Source organism: Leishmania panamensis (assembly GCF_000755165.1).
Source record: "Leishmania panamensis strain MHOM/PA/94/PSC-1 chromosome 15 sequence".
Classification (NCBI taxonomy): domain Eukaryota; phylum Euglenozoa; class Kinetoplastea; order Trypanosomatida; family Trypanosomatidae; genus Leishmania; species Leishmania panamensis.
In genome coordinates this window covers 386351-401147 of record NC_025860.1, presented here as the reverse complement: position 1 = coordinate 401147, position 14797 = coordinate 386351, and the positions used below count along the sequence as shown (strand labels likewise).

Here is a 14797-nt window from a genome sequence, read left to right as displayed (position 1 = left end):
CTGGTCGGCTTTGGTTTCTTCTTCGCTTTTGCCTGGCGCGTACGAGAGGGGGGAGACACACGCACACGCGCCATTCGCACTCATGGACTGCGTCGACACGCTCACATGGCCCTCCCCCTCCCACACACACACACACACACGCCTCACCCCTGCAGGTGCTGCACGCGTCTGTGGGCGGGGCGAGGGGGACATCTCTATCCGCTTCTCTCTCGTTGTACCTGTCAACCACACGTACGTTTGCGCCTCTCCTTTCCTCGCCGACTCGCTAGTCGGTCGCGTCCCCTCCCTTACTCACTCTCTCCCCTGCCTCCTCTCGCGTCCTCCCACCCTACGCAAGCGAGGTAGTGTGGGGACACGGGGGGGAAGGAAGGAAGGAAGGACGGAGGGGGGGCAGGCATGTGCGCATATTCACATGTCCGGGGAGGATACGGAGAGGCCGCCTCTTCTTCAGTGCTTTCCTCTTATGCCTGCGCTGGCGTGCAGGTGCACGGCGTCCTCCAACGTTGCGCACACGCGAGCACGCGCCTGATCTACCATCCCCCCGCCTTTCACAAACAATCTCTCTCCACCCGCTCCTTTCGTTTCGGCCAACACGCATATACACACACCCACGACCCAGCACAACAACAGCAGTAGCAGCTGCTGCTGCCAAAGCCGCGCGCACACGCGAAGGAGACGGAGGGGAGGGGGGGCGCGTGAGTATGAAGAGAAGCAGAAGAGAAGGACGAGCCGACAGACAAACATTAAGCCCGACACGGTTGTCCTTTGCTTGGTTTTTACCTGCGTGGTTGTGTCCTTGTGAGGGTGCCAGAAAATGCATGCGTCACCACGGCAAGGAGCGGAGCCCGGGTCTTCGCAGCCGCTCCGCGGTCGCCTCTCCCTCTCCTCTTCCGAAGAGCCAGCTGCCGTGCACCTGTACGACCTCGACACTGTCTTTCTCTCCAAAACTGTTGTGTCTTTGACTGACGTCTTCGCACACTCCGTTGATGGCCCCTTCGACTTATCGCCTCTGTACGCGCCGCAGCGACAAGGCGTGGAGAATCAGCAGCAGCAGCAGCAGCAGCCTCAACAGGCAGCTGCCACAACCGCCTCGTCCCCCTACGCGGACGATGCGCACTGCGCACCTTCGACAAGTGGTGCAGCACCCGCGCACAGGGGCATAACAAACCTGCCGTTCTCCGGGGGATCGGCGCCGTACACATCCTCATCACCCAAGCCTGCTGCTAGGCTTGTGTCAACTCGTGCGACGGCGCTGCAACCCAAGCCCGTGGAGCGCGGCGCAGACGGGCGATGGCGTACCGTCTCTGCCAACCGCGGTGCATCGTCTACGGGGTTCTCTACCACTACTGCCTGTAGCAAGCCGCCGTCGCCGGAAACGCACGCGCGAATGCTGCTCGTCCCGCTCGACACCTACCACTTCCTCCTCACCTACCACGACGTAGACTTACCAGGGCAGTTGAGCAGCTGCTGCAACAAGCAAGCCGCGACAGCGACCGTGGAGCGCCTCTCCGCAGCTTCGCCTGGCCGCCGGCCCCCCCGCAGCGGCATCTGTGTAGTGCGACGCCTAGAGGGGGAACAGCGGGACAGCACCGCAGCAGCATCATCCGCCATGGCCGCGCCAGCCGGCGCTGCATCGGCCACACCCCCGACCCTATCCCGCATCGCGCACGGTCTACCGCTGGACGCTTTCGATGGGTGGGTACGCGACTACACCGCCTACGGGCTCTCCTGCAACGAGGCGGTGCTGCGTGCGGCGTGGGAAAACAAGACGCGCGAGCGCGCCGAGGCGCCCTCGGCAATGCTAGCTGGTGCTGTGGTGGAGGTTGGGGAGTTGGTGGCATCCGGACACGAAGCGACGGACAGCGGCGACAACAGTCTTTGCGGCAGCGGGGATGTAGCGGTCGTCGATACTGCAGCACTAGGGCCGCAGGTGTCCGATGCGTCGGCGAAGATGATGCCCACAGATGGAGCCGCGGCGGCAGAGGGAAAGGAGGCAGCCACATTAGCGGATGCTAATGCGGAGCAAGCGGCGACAGTGTCCCCTTCGCTGGATCGACTGCACTGCAGCAGCACGACGAGTTCCTCACCAAGCGCAGCGTCTACCCCATCGCCGCCCACCGAGAGGGGCGAGGAAGGCTGCAATGTCGGCGGCGTAGAGACGGCAACACGAGTAACAGGAGGAGAGAGTGGGGATGCGCTAGACGCGATTTCCGCCTCACTGATGGGTACCGCTGCGCAGCAGCAACAGCAGAAACGTGTGCTCTGGGAGGAAGAGCAACAGCGCACCGAGCGTGCGGCAGCGCAACTACGGCACCGCTTCCTTGTCTCTGACAGCGCGCAGCACGCCATATGGGCCCTGGAAGTGCGCCTGCCCGCCATGGTGGTGCGTGCTCTTGCGCCTGCGGAGTTCTACACTATGGGGGTCGGGGGGAGTGGCGAGGAGGTGCCAGCAGCTGCCAAGCACAGCGAGAATGATGGTAACGATGATACGCTGGCGACACACGGCGCTACAGACACGCGAGAGGAGCCTGCCGCTGCACCCATGCCGGGGATAGCGCTTCCTCGCAAGAAGACAGCGTCTACAATAACGCACGGCCGCGCAGCCGCCTCGGGTCACCGCGTGTCTGTCAAGGCCTCGTCTGCCGCCGACGCGTCACGGCTGCGCTCACCATCGCCAGCAAACCCATCGATGGCCACCAACGCTAACAAAGCAGACGACCGTAGTGACGCCAAACCTGACGACAGTGACGCGCGTCGCTTCTCCACGTCGGTGGCGACGCACCCCGCTAGTGAGAGCTGTAGCACCGGGCGCTACGCTCGGTCCGCCTCCTCGGTGAGTCCGTCGGTTGCTATGGCATTGGCGGTACCCACACCTCTGATAGGCGGCGCGCGCGGCTTCGTCGACGGACACTTCAGCGTTGCACGCTTTAATTCACCGGCGTCGCTATGCTGGCGCATCGACGAAGACAATGAGGACGACGACGAGAAGGGCGTCGTTGGTGATGGAGGCGACAGCGATGATGACCTTGCCCAGGGGGTGGTAGCAGCTTTTCAGGAGAATCATGGACGAGGTCGGGTGTCAGCGAAGCACCACTGCGTCGACCCCGTGTCACGCCTTCGCGGTCGCCACCACTGCAGCATTCTCTTCATTAGCGACATGGGCAACTGCGCAATTCGGTACGCAAACTTCTACAACCGCCTCGTGCGCACCATCACGGGCGTGGACGGCGTCCCCGGCTATCGAGATGGCAGCTGCGTGTCGTCGCTCCTGCGTGGTGCCACAGCACTAGCCTGGTGCTCCGCTGGGTTGCTCTTCACAGACGGGGCTAACAACGTTGTGCGGCTTATCACGGACATCCGCAAGCGTCGGGCGCAGGGACGTGCGCATGACAACAGCGAGGACGTGGCAGGAGCAGACGCTGCGGTCTCGCTAGCATGCAGCTCCACTCGCGCGACTGGGTCCGAGATGCAAAGGCCTAACGAGCTTGAAGTGGATCACCGGATTCCGGCGGCAACGGAACGGCCGCGCTGTGTTGGGGACAAGTCGGCTGGCGGCTCGCTCGACACCCCCATCGTCACCGCAACGGAGTCCCAGGACGGTGAGCTGCAAGCACTGCCGCCAGCACCGTCGTCGAGTCCTCTATCCGCGACGCGTCGAGGAATTCTGTTGTCATCGGCGTGGAAGCGTGACGGTACAGCGTCCGCAATGCCGCGTGTTTGGACGCTGGCAGGCTGCACAAGTGATGCTGACGTGAATCAGCCCACGCAAGCGGATTCGAGCCTGGCGTCCTACGTCGACTCCGTCGTCCCGTCGCGAGCTCATTTCGGCTACATTAGCGACATGGCCCTGTGGACCGATGAGACTGGCGACACGCAAGTGCTGCTGGTCGACCAGACCCACCACGCCCTCCGCATCCTGGACGCGCACGGCGGCGTCTCCACCTACGTCGGTCCCTTGGACTACGAGGTGACGAGCATTGTCTCGCCATCAACGACAAGCACCCCAGCGGCGGACTCGCTGCCACCAGGGCTTGTGTTTCCGTGCTGCCTAACAGTCGGCGCGCTCATCAAGGAACGTTCCCCAGCGCTGCTGAGCGCCACCACCACTGGCACTGCCACCATGATCACCCCCCAGCCCTACCTCTGCTCGTCCAGCCCGCTGCTCTTCACGGCAAGCGCCGTAACGGGCGCCGTGTCGGTACTGCTGCCCATCTCGCAACGCAGTGATCGGACGCCTTGGAGTGTGCGCGAGAGTCAACGCCGACGCCGAGTCGCGGAGACTAGGGAAGGGAAAGTGACGTGTAACGGCGACAATGACGATGCCTCGGTGTTTGCCGCCATCCGTGGTGCCCTTGAGCTGGGCGTGGCCACCGAAGGTCGCCGCAGCATTGGTGAAGCCGCCATGCCCTCTCTCAAGCACGTCGTCGTGGGCTGGGCCGCAGACGAGGTCGACGGCGGCGATGAGGCGGAGCGTGCGCATGCAGTGCGGCAACTGGCACAGGCGGCTAATGCACAGCAAACCCTGCAGTATCTCCGGCTGCGTTTCCCGTGGCTACTGCCGCCGTCCGTGCCGCTGCTGAGTACGCGCATCGTTGCCGGCTGCGCCTGTCATGTGTCTGGCAAGCGTCGCGGTGCCACCGCCGCCGCCGCCGCACCAACAGCTGCGAGCAACGCGGTTGGCCTTCATTACAACACCAACAACAGCAGCAGACAAGGCACTGGTGCGCCTTCGGGGGCGCGGCCCAACTGCACTGACGAGAAAGGAAGCACGGCCACGGCGATCTCTACCTCGACGGTTCGACCTGTGCAGCAGCAGCAGCGACTGCTCTTTCAAAGCCCTCCGCGACACCCTCCGATCATTCCACCCCGGAACACAGCCGCCACCACAGGTGTAGCCACGGCCCCAGCGGCGGAGATGGCGGCAGTGTTGCTCGAACCGACCTTACGTTCCGCTGCACCACCGGGTATGGTGGAAATGCTTCTCGACACGCACCTTGGCAACGTCAGTGGGGATAGTGCTGCGGCAGGCGATCGACAGGCACTATGTGTGGGCAGCAGAAGCCCATCTTGTGGCGCGTCGCCGCTGAGCCCCAACGGCGACCTCATCATTGAGGAAGGCAAAAGTGGCTCGCGACAATGCGGTAGCAGCAGCTGCCTGAAGTCGGAGGATGGAAAAGAGGAAGAGAAGAAGGCCGACGGTGGCGATGTGGGCGGTGGTCGCGCGGTGGCGAAGTGGCTGGCGCCACCGATGAAGAGCGTCTCTCGCTCCCCAAGCGGCAGCAGAAGCCAAGGGCAGCAACAGCAACAGCCCACCTATGCCGGACTACTTCAAATGTGGACGCCAGAGAAGCGTCAGCAGCGTCTGCGCAGCACGCAAGAAATCTCTATCCCCACGAAAAGTGCCAGCACGAGCCCCTGCGGAACGCCGCGAGCGGTGTACAAGCAGCAACAACAACAGGCCGTAGAGGAGAAAGGCAGTCCCTTACAGTGGCCCCAGTCCGCAGAGAGCGGGTCGCCGCAGCGATCACAATGTTCGCCGCAGCAACTGCTGTTGAGAGCACTGTCGTCGTCGCGCTCTCCACGCGGGTGCACTACATCACCAAACAACTTGAGCGGTTGCGGCAGCCCACCGCTGACGCCGCGAGCGATGGTGGCGCACCAACTTATGCAGCGCCGTCGCACCAGTCGAAGTAACACTGCGCCGCATTTGGCATCGGTGGAAGGTGGTGGGAGAAGCTCGACCGGGAGCAAACGCACCGCTGTCGCGGATGGCCATGATGGCACCAGCCCACCATCAGAGACACAGCAGCAGGAAGGCTCGCAAGGTCCCGCTGCGCCTGCAGAGCCGCTAGTGGTGTCTGCTGTCCCTGATCGACGCACTCCGCAACCGTGTCGCGCAGACTGGCAGTTGCACGACGCCTACGATGCGGCAGTGCGGCGACTGTTCCGTGTATACAACTATCTGGCGACCAAGACCGTTACGACGAGAACAACAGCGACAGCCAGCACTTTACCTTTAGGAGCGGGAGCAGCAGGAGCCGGCGGGAGTGCGGACACGCGAATCGCTGCTGTGGAAAGTCGTCGTGGCAGCACACCGTCACCGTGGGTCACTCACCAGCCTCGCCAAGTGGTGCAGTACACCATGTCCTTCGCGGCTTTCTTCCGATTTGTCGTGCTCACTGGCTACGCCGACTGCCTAGCCGAGGTGGCCGCAGCGGCGGTCACTGCAGCAGCGACTGACACGCAAGGAAAAGACGACGACGACACTCGTGCAGCAGCCCGTGACTACAGCACGCCGTCACCAGTGTCGCCTCTGTGTCGTCTCAGTCAAGTACAGCAGCGGCGAGGCGGCGGCGGCGGCAGCGGTGCTGGGACACGCCGATGGAGTAGTGCATCCGCGTCGTCGCCGAGAGCGCCAACCGGGGCGACATCCACAGTGACATCGTCGTCGCTTTCGCATTCAAGACATCCTACCTCCTCTGACGTGCTGTTGGTGCCGCTGGCAACCACGGACACTCGCGCCATTGCTGCGGTGCTGTACGCGTGCGGTGTGCGCCAGAAGGGCTACCACACGGTAACGCAGATGGATTTTCAAAGTTTTCGGAGAGCCGCGCTGCTGCTCTACACATGGGCGCGTACAGCGACCTCTGCAGAGATGGCGAAGAGGAGCGAGACAGCTGACAATGACGGTGCGCAAAGCGGACGATTCAGTGCTCACCGCAAAGCGGACAGGCAAAACTGCGCTGATCCTGCAGATTTTGCCTACGTGGACGCCGTTCCTTCACTCGACGCTCTCACGTCCGAGGAGGTTGTGGTTGCCTACGCTGCGGTGTATGAGCGCGCTGCACGTTGCATCCCGGCTCTGGCGATGTCGTTGGGTCCATTCGGTGCCAGCAAAGGGGAGGAGGACCACAATGAGGCCAACGCGCGTGACAACGCCAGGCAGCGTAGCGACGTGCTGCAACACAGCCATCCAGTGAGTTCAATGCGCCCATCGAGCAAAGCCCCATTACCGCTCGTGGAGGTGGACACTGACTCACCAGGCGCCACGCCGTCGTACCTACGGTGTTTCGAGGAGGCGATAGGCTACAGTCAGCGCGGCGTCTGTGTCAGTGGCAAAGCGGCTGGTGTCGACGAGCCTGTCACCCCGCCTGTATCGCCTATCGCCACCACAGGGGCTGCTGATGACGTGTCCTGTTTCGTCTTAGATTGTGCCGACTCAGTCCGGAGTCCAAAAGCCGTGGCGAAAGAGACGAAGTTGGCTGGACAGAGCGGCGATGATGCAGCGGTCCTCTTTCCACCCTGTGGGCTGACACCGTACGAGATCCTCGCCCTCGATGAGCTCCTCCGTCTCCTGCAGCGTAACGAGTCGACGCTGCGGCAGCTCTTTACGGCGTACAGCGTTCCGATTGCCGTGCACCGTTCACCCCAGTACGAGGCGCCGTTGTCCGCCGCCGCGGCCGCCGCCTCGAGCTCGTGCTCGCTGCTCATGAGTAGTCCTGAAGTCTCGCTGGTCCTCCGCGGCGGCGAGAGGGCAGTGGCGCGGCATCCTCGACACGCCCCAGCGACGCCGCTAGCATCGACATGCATCAACACATCGCCAGCACCTGCGGGCCCCCCGGCAGTCCCGCACTGCAGTCGTCAGGCTGTGGGCAACGCGCGCGCCACACCGTCTACAAGGCCCGCGGCGGCAACAGCAGTAGCACCACTGGACGTCGTGCATGGCTCTGCCGCGCTGTCTGGTGTCTCGACAAGTCAGCAAGACATATGGTGGAAGGTGCAGCAGCTCTACACCATGAGTTCCTTAGAGAACAAGGAAACCTATGAGCTCACGAGTCACGTGCTACCTGTGGTGCCCTTTAAGCTGTTTGTGGAGCTCTGGCGCACGCTGGACGTGTTCCCGTCGCTGATGCGCTCGGCGGCGATGCAGCAGGCATTTTGCGATGCGCTCACCATGCCCATGCTTCGCGGCTTGACGCCGCCACCAGGGAGCACGTCAGACGCAGCGTTTCAGCGGCAAGGACAGCCACCACTACCGTCGCTCACTCGATCCGCTGACCTATCCAACAGACGTACGGTTGAGCTGTTGTGCGCGCATGGTGGACTGCCCTACGCCTGCTTTGTGGAGTCTTTTGTCCGCGTGGCTCTCACCGTCTTCTCGCACAAGGTGGATCGGATCGCCTACCCAACTGCCGCGGCGAAGACTGCCGGGTTGATGCAGTGGTGCAACAAGCAGGTGACGCTCGGCCTGGTGGCGAAGCGAGTGCAGCAGCAACTCAGTGTGACGGTGGTCCGGAGGCATGAACCGAGCAGGAGGTCCTCGACGACACCCACAGATGCAGCGCTGAGACCCTCTGCCGCAGCAGCAGCAGCGACAACGGCAACGATATCAGCGGCACGTGCAACGCGAGCTGCAGCCATCTTTCCCGACCAGTTGCGGCTTTTTTGCTTACCGACAGCGCCAAAGTCGAGGGTGGCACCGCCGGGAGAAGGCTGAATTACGGCAGCAGGAGTGAAGAGGTGCGGATGGGAAGAGGAAAGAGGTGGGAGGCCGAGAGGTGGGCGGAAGGAAAGTCTTGCTCATGGAAGGTGCTGCCTTGTCCTCCTCACACCCCTCTCTCGCTTCTTCTCGCTTCGTCAACTAAGCTCCGTGTTGCTTACGCCTACAGATATACATCGATACGTGGGTATCCTCCCTTAGATTGTGGGCGCGTGTGTGGTGTGCTGTGCTGTGCTGTGCACAGCCGCACTCGAATCACACACACACACACGCACACACAGACAGCGGTTATTCATGAACACTACTCGGCTTTAGATGTCAACACTGTTGCTGCGTTGTGCTTCCAACAAAGGAGAGGGAGAAAGAATCACAGTAAAGGTGCTGCTCCTGCTCACCCCACCCCACCTCACCCCCATCGCTTCCTCGAAGGTGGGAAGGGCCGTACCTGCCAACTAGACGCGGGGCGGGTCGCATTTGGCGGGGTCCGCACGCCCCTTACTTTCCTTCTCTTTCGGCTGCGTAGAGTAGCATCCCCACGGATAGGACAACTGTCATACCCAGCCAGCCTCCTCGACCCTGACCTCAGTCGCTGCACGCGACTTCCCCATTGGTCTCTCTGGCTACTCCCCCAACGCTCCATCTGTGTGTGTGTGTGTTGGCCCCTCCCCTCCTCCTTTCTCTCCGGCGTTTGTGCGCTCTTCCACTACTTTACGATACCGTCACCAACGCATGCACAACACATCTGCGTGCACCTCAGCCCCCCCACCACCACATGCGCGCACACACACACACCTCCTCCCTCCGCTGCTCCTTTTCCTCCGCTATCGTTTGTTCTGCCCAATGCCGGCTCCGTCGTCTTCGTTGGCGAATGCCGCCTCGCGAATGCACCGGCAGGTCTCTCGTATTGACCGTCAGACGGCCGAGAAGCTCTTTCCGTGGGAGCAGCGGCGGCAGTGGCCCACCGGCTACCTCCCGGCAAGTGGCGTCGCCCACCTTCTTCACCCCGACGGCGTCCCGTTTGGCGAGGTGCTCGAGTGCTACATGGACATAAAGAGAGACCGGCAGCATGAGCTGCAGCGCGACTTCGCGTCCGACTACACGCTCTGGAACCGTTGCTCGCTCGAGGAGTTCGTGCGTCAACTCGGCGCTCACCGGCGCCGTTGCTTCACACGGCTGACGGCGCGCGATCGTCTCGTGCACGACGCCAGCGTGCGAGAGGTGTTTCAGCTAGCGCCATATCTGCCACCACCACCTGCTGGTACCATTACCAACCCTTCATCACCTGCGCGAGCGTCACCTCCGTCGCAGTCGACTCCCGCTGATGCGACGAGCACGACCTCAGCAGGCAAGGAGGGACCGGCGTACTACCAGTTTCAACCGTACGCGGCGACGCAGGAGTACGCCATGCTGCCCGTCCAAGGTGTTCGGTCACTACAGCAGCGCGTGCGCTTCGCCACTTTCCCGAAAATTCGGAATGTACTCCACACGGACTTCGATTCCATGACCGCGTTACGTGGGCTAAGCCTGTACTGCGAGGATGGGATACTGTACACGAGAGAGCTGGTGCAGGCCGTGGCCCTGTACATTCAGCGGAGGCTAGAGGAGATTGGAAAAGCAGAGGCGTCGTTCTTGCGTGCTGCGTCTCTGCCGCCCTTCACGTCGGAGTCGCCGGTGGTCGTCTTCTTCGGCAACGGGCGTCTGTCCTGGATGCTCAATGAGGGTGGCCTACTGCCCACGACGGTGCGTGCGGTGCAGCTGCCACGGCAGGACGCGCAGCGCAGACGCCGCCGCACGCATCTCCTGCAGCTGCGGGAAACACTTGAGAGAGACCTCAGTGTTCACAAGAGTTTCACGACCATCTTCCCCTGCGAGACGCTCTCCGTCGGTGACGCACTTCGGAAGTACAAGCCGGTGATTGCACTGGTAGAACCGCATGTGGACCGGGATTATTTGTCTGACATACGCGGCTACTACAGCATGCGAGAGGTGGTGGCTATGGGGCCCATCGACTCCCCGGCGATGGGTAGCTTCGCCTACCCGTTCCTGAGCTTTGGCGCTACACCTGGGCCGACGACGTACTGGGCGTACAACGACAACTTGCAGAAGGTGCACGCCTCAGAGCGAATCCAGATGCCGATGGACGCGCCGCACGAGTCACAAGGGTACGAGCGGCACTACGTCGACGACATCTCGGCGTACCTGATCGCGCCCAACGACTGCGCTGCCATCAGCAGACAGTTCCGTTGCCTCTCCTTTCGCCGTGTGCGGCCACCGATGCTGAGGCCTGGGAGCACAGCAGCGGCCACGGCGCCGCAGTCGTTGAAGGAGACAGTGGGGCGGAATCCCGAACGGCCATGACTGTGCGACTGTGGTGCGATGAAGGTAACACAGACACACTAATGACATCTTCGCTCACATGCGCCTGTGGGTACGATGAGCCTCTCCAACGCCGCCGCAGTAACCTCTTCTGATTTTTCCACTTGGGTATTCACAAAGACGTCATCAACGTACCTGAAGCAGCTGCGGCGCGGCATGTGCACAAACAGCAGGCCCTCCTGTGATGTGGTTCGCGCGAAGACGTCGTTTGCCATGCAGACCTCTCGCCCCCTCTGTGTGCATCTCCCATAGTGTGGGGCCCACATGTGGGCATGCTCACGGCACCGCGCTCAGCCCTCTCTCTCCATCCTCCTTTCTCTCCTCCTCCTCCTCCATGCCTCGCACGTGCATGCACATATATGTCTACTTCGCTAGGGAATCAAGATAGGAGAACCCCTTCGAGTCATCCCGCCCATCTCTCTCTTCTCCATACGTAGCTCGAGCCGCACTTAAACGCAGATACGAATACATCATCTGCAGAGGTACGCCTCCTGCCTGCCTCTCTTTTGCCACCGCCTCTCTCCTCCGTCCTTTTCCCTTCCGAGGTGTTTACGTGTGCTTTGTCTACGCGCCAGTCAACGTGCGGCGTCATCCCCCTCCTCCTCCCCTCCCTCCCACCCACCCCCACACACACACACCGACACCTCCCATCCTCCTATTTCATTTCTCGGCGCACATTTCCTTTGTGCCCCCCCCACCCCACCCACCCCCCTCCTCTCATCCCTCTCTCTCGCCCGCTTGATCAGTCTCTGACTCTGCCACGCGCTGCGGTCACACACACGCACACGCACGCACCTCGACCAGACCGACACAGCCGCGGAACTGTAGAAGTAGTCAGAGGCTCACTGGGATTTTATTGCACACGCCCTCCTCTCTCTCTCTCTCTCAGCTTCTGCCTTTCATATAGGCACGCAGGATGGGCAAGCAAGTGGATCAGGTCTACAACCCGTCTGCAAGGACGCTGACGCCGCCGCTGCGGGAAACTAGCGAGCAGGTGGCCCTGCGGAACACACCGGTGGACACCACCGACGCCTTGGCGATGCCGCCGCTGTCGGAGTCGGATGGGAAGGACACGAAGGTACCCACGTGTAGCCGCGCTGTGAACTTCACATGGGAAAACCTGACCTACCAGGTGCCGGTCGAGGACAAGGATGGCAACGTTACCTACAAGACCTTGCTTTTCAACCTCAGTGGGTGCGCCAAGGGTGGGCGCGTGCTGGCCATCATGGGACCCTCTGGTGCGGGTAAGACGACGCTGATGGGCACAATCACCGGCAAGCTCTACAACGCCACGGCACGACAGGAAGGGTGCTGCTTCATGAACAATAATATTTACCAGCAACGCTACAAGCGCTTGGTGTCGTATGTGTGTCAGGACGATATTGTCATGGGCAAAGACACCCCGCGCGAAGCCATTTTCTTCTCTGCACGTCTGCGCCTCGGACTCGACAGCAGCACCGCCCGCCGGCGTACCGCGGACGTCATCAAGCGACTCTCCTTGACGAGGTGCCAGGACACAATTCTTGGCATCCCCGGTATTCTGAAGGGCGTCTCCGGTGGCGAGCGCAAGCGGACCAACATCGGCACTGAGCTCATCACGAACCCCTTTGTGATGCTGCTGGATGAGCCAACGACCGGACTGGACTCTGTGAACGCCGTCCGCGTCGGTCAGCTGTTGCAAGATCTAGCCAAGAACGACATGCGCACAGTCATTGCCACCGTGCACTCGCCCTCATCAGAGCTGTTCGACCTCTTTGACGATCTGCTGCTACTGGCGAAGGGTCACGTCATCTACCACGGACCTACGGCGGACTCCATCGAGTACTTCGCGTCCCTCGGCTACGACGTGCCGCCGCGCACAAACCCGACGGAGTACTTCATGAACCTGCTGCAGCTGCCCGAGGACATCCTATCGCAGCTCTGGCTCGCCTGGGAAGACTACGTCATGTCCGACGCGGCGAGGTACAACCCGTGCCTGACCCCGGTGACGGGTGCCATAACACTGACGGACGACTACCTGGAGGAGCAGCTGGAGCTGAAGGGCGCGAGCTTTTGCCTGCAGTTCTCCGAGCTCTTCAAGCGCTCCTGGCGCATGTACCTGCGCGATCCTGGCAACTTCTACGGCCGCTCCGTGCAGACGCTCTTCTTCGCTATTTTTCTTGGGCTGTTCTTCTTTAACGTGCAGCTGAATCAGCAGGGCGTGCAGGATCGCCAGGGCGCGCTCTACATGACCCTCATGAACAACCTCTTCGGTGCTGCTATGAACGGTATCGCTGCCTTCCCGCCGGAGCGCGCCGTCTTCCTGCAGGAACAAGCGAACGACGCCTACAATGCGTACACCTACTTCCTCGCCAAGAACGCGGCGGAGCTGCCGTGGCAGATACTTTTCCCGACACTGTTCGACCTCATCGCGTACTTCCTAATTCACTTTCACCGCAGCGCTGACGCCTTCTTTGTCCACTGGTTCATCCTTGTGCTGCTCGCGAACTTGGGCTACGCTTTCGGTCTCATGTTCGCCACCTTCTTCAAGCAGTCGCAGGCAGCGTTCGCCATGGTGCCACTCATCCTGTTGCCGCTGTTCATTGTAGCTGGGCTGTTCGCCAGTACAGATCGCCTGTACCCGTACTGGGTGTGGCTGAACTACCTCTCTTTCCCCCGTCATGCTTACCTCGGCGTCTTCACGAACGAGTTCGAGCGCCTGACGGTCATCTGCAGCCCTGTCACGCCCCTGTGCACGTTTCCGGACGGCCAGAGCGTAATCGAGCACATGGGCTTTCAGAACTGGCGCTACTGGCAGAGCTTCATCGCCCTTATCGTGTACCAGATTGGCCTGCGCTTTATCGGCGCCACCTCGCTCTTCTTCCAGGGCCGGAAGCGTCGCGGTAAGCTGCAGTTTGTGAAAAACCTGCGCCATCGCGTCGCCTCACCGCGTGCCATCGCATCGGCCCGCAGCAACGACGTGCTGTCCGACGTTCAGTCAACGCTGGTGGGGTCGATTGCGACACCGTCGAATGCGTATGGCGCCGAGACCTCGTTGCGCGACCATCAAGAGCCCCACCACTCGCTTTGGGGCAACGAGATCGAGCTTGCGGCGCTGTCGCCGCTCGATACGCCGGTAACGTTCGAGGAAAGTCCTATCAGCGTAAGAGAGAAGAAGCACAGGTACTGATGATAAAACAGCGCCGCGCACACGTCCGTCGCGTCTGGGCTGCGTTCTCCCGTTACAGCTGCCACCACGGCAGTTCCATCGCCGCGATGGTGGAGTGGTGAGGAAACGATCACACACAAACCTTCTAGTGCCCATACGCACCTGACGATAAACTTGTCAACAGATACCTGGGCCTCTGCGCCTGTGTCTTTGGTTTCCCTGCTCCTGTACGTGTAGCGTGTGGGTGATTGCGTTGAAGACTCTGGAAAGGAAAAGAGAAAACACAATGGAGGCAATATCATCGTTAACGGAATGCCCCACCCCCCACCCCTCGAGCCCACACACACACCACCTCCATTCCTCTCCCCCCCCCCCTTGCTAGGAAGAGAGAGGGGAAGAAAGCAAGCACGGGGGATGGGGAGGGGTGCAACTGAGGCGCATGCGACCATATGCTTCCTAGTGCGCAGCAGCACGAGGAAGTTTATTCAGTGGAAGAGAGGGAGGGAACAGAGATGAGAGGTCTCGAAGATGTGTAATCTACGTCACCTGTTGTTGCTGTGGCGCGAGTGCTCTTCGGCTTGAGCTCGTCGCACAAACTACCCGCGCCCCCGCCCCCCCCCCTCCCCCTCTCTCTCTCGTGTCCTCATGACATCGCCGCTGTTGTTGCAGCGCCTTTTTCAGCTCTCCGTGGGGCGTGCTGCCTTTGGAGAAGGGGGGTTTCGCATAAAGTACTTCGTCTCACGTATACATCTTGCCTCTCCTTCCCTGCCTCT

General features: G+C 61.6%; 3 protein-coding genes across 3 annotated transcripts; all 3 read left to right on the top strand.

The window, feature by feature from the left end:
* Positions 1 to 814: 814 nt before the first annotated feature.
* Positions 815 to 8497, top strand: LPMP_150920 (hypothetical protein; the record flags this gene model as incomplete). The annotated part of the gene is made up of 1 exon (XM_010699165.1): positions 815 to 8497. The coding sequence occupies one exon, from the start codon at positions 815 to 817 to the stop codon at positions 8495 to 8497; it is 7683 nt and encodes a 2560-aa protein (XP_010697467.1).
* Positions 8498 to 9229: 732 nt separating this feature from the next.
* LPMP_150910 (hypothetical protein) lies at positions 9230 to 10858 on the top strand (the record flags this gene model as incomplete). Its single annotated transcript, XM_010699164.1, has 1 exon — positions 9230 to 10858. The coding sequence occupies one exon, from the start codon at positions 9230 to 9232 to the stop codon at positions 10856 to 10858; it is 1629 nt and encodes a 542-aa protein (XP_010697466.1).
* A 934-nt stretch (positions 10859 to 11792) lies between these two features.
* ABCG4 (ABC transporter, putative) lies at positions 11793 to 14045 on the top strand (the record flags this gene model as incomplete). Its single annotated transcript, XM_010699163.1, has 1 exon — positions 11793 to 14045. The coding sequence occupies one exon, from the start codon at positions 11793 to 11795 to the stop codon at positions 14043 to 14045; it is 2253 nt and encodes a 750-aa protein (XP_010697465.1).
* Positions 14046 to 14797: the final 752 nt, after the last annotated feature.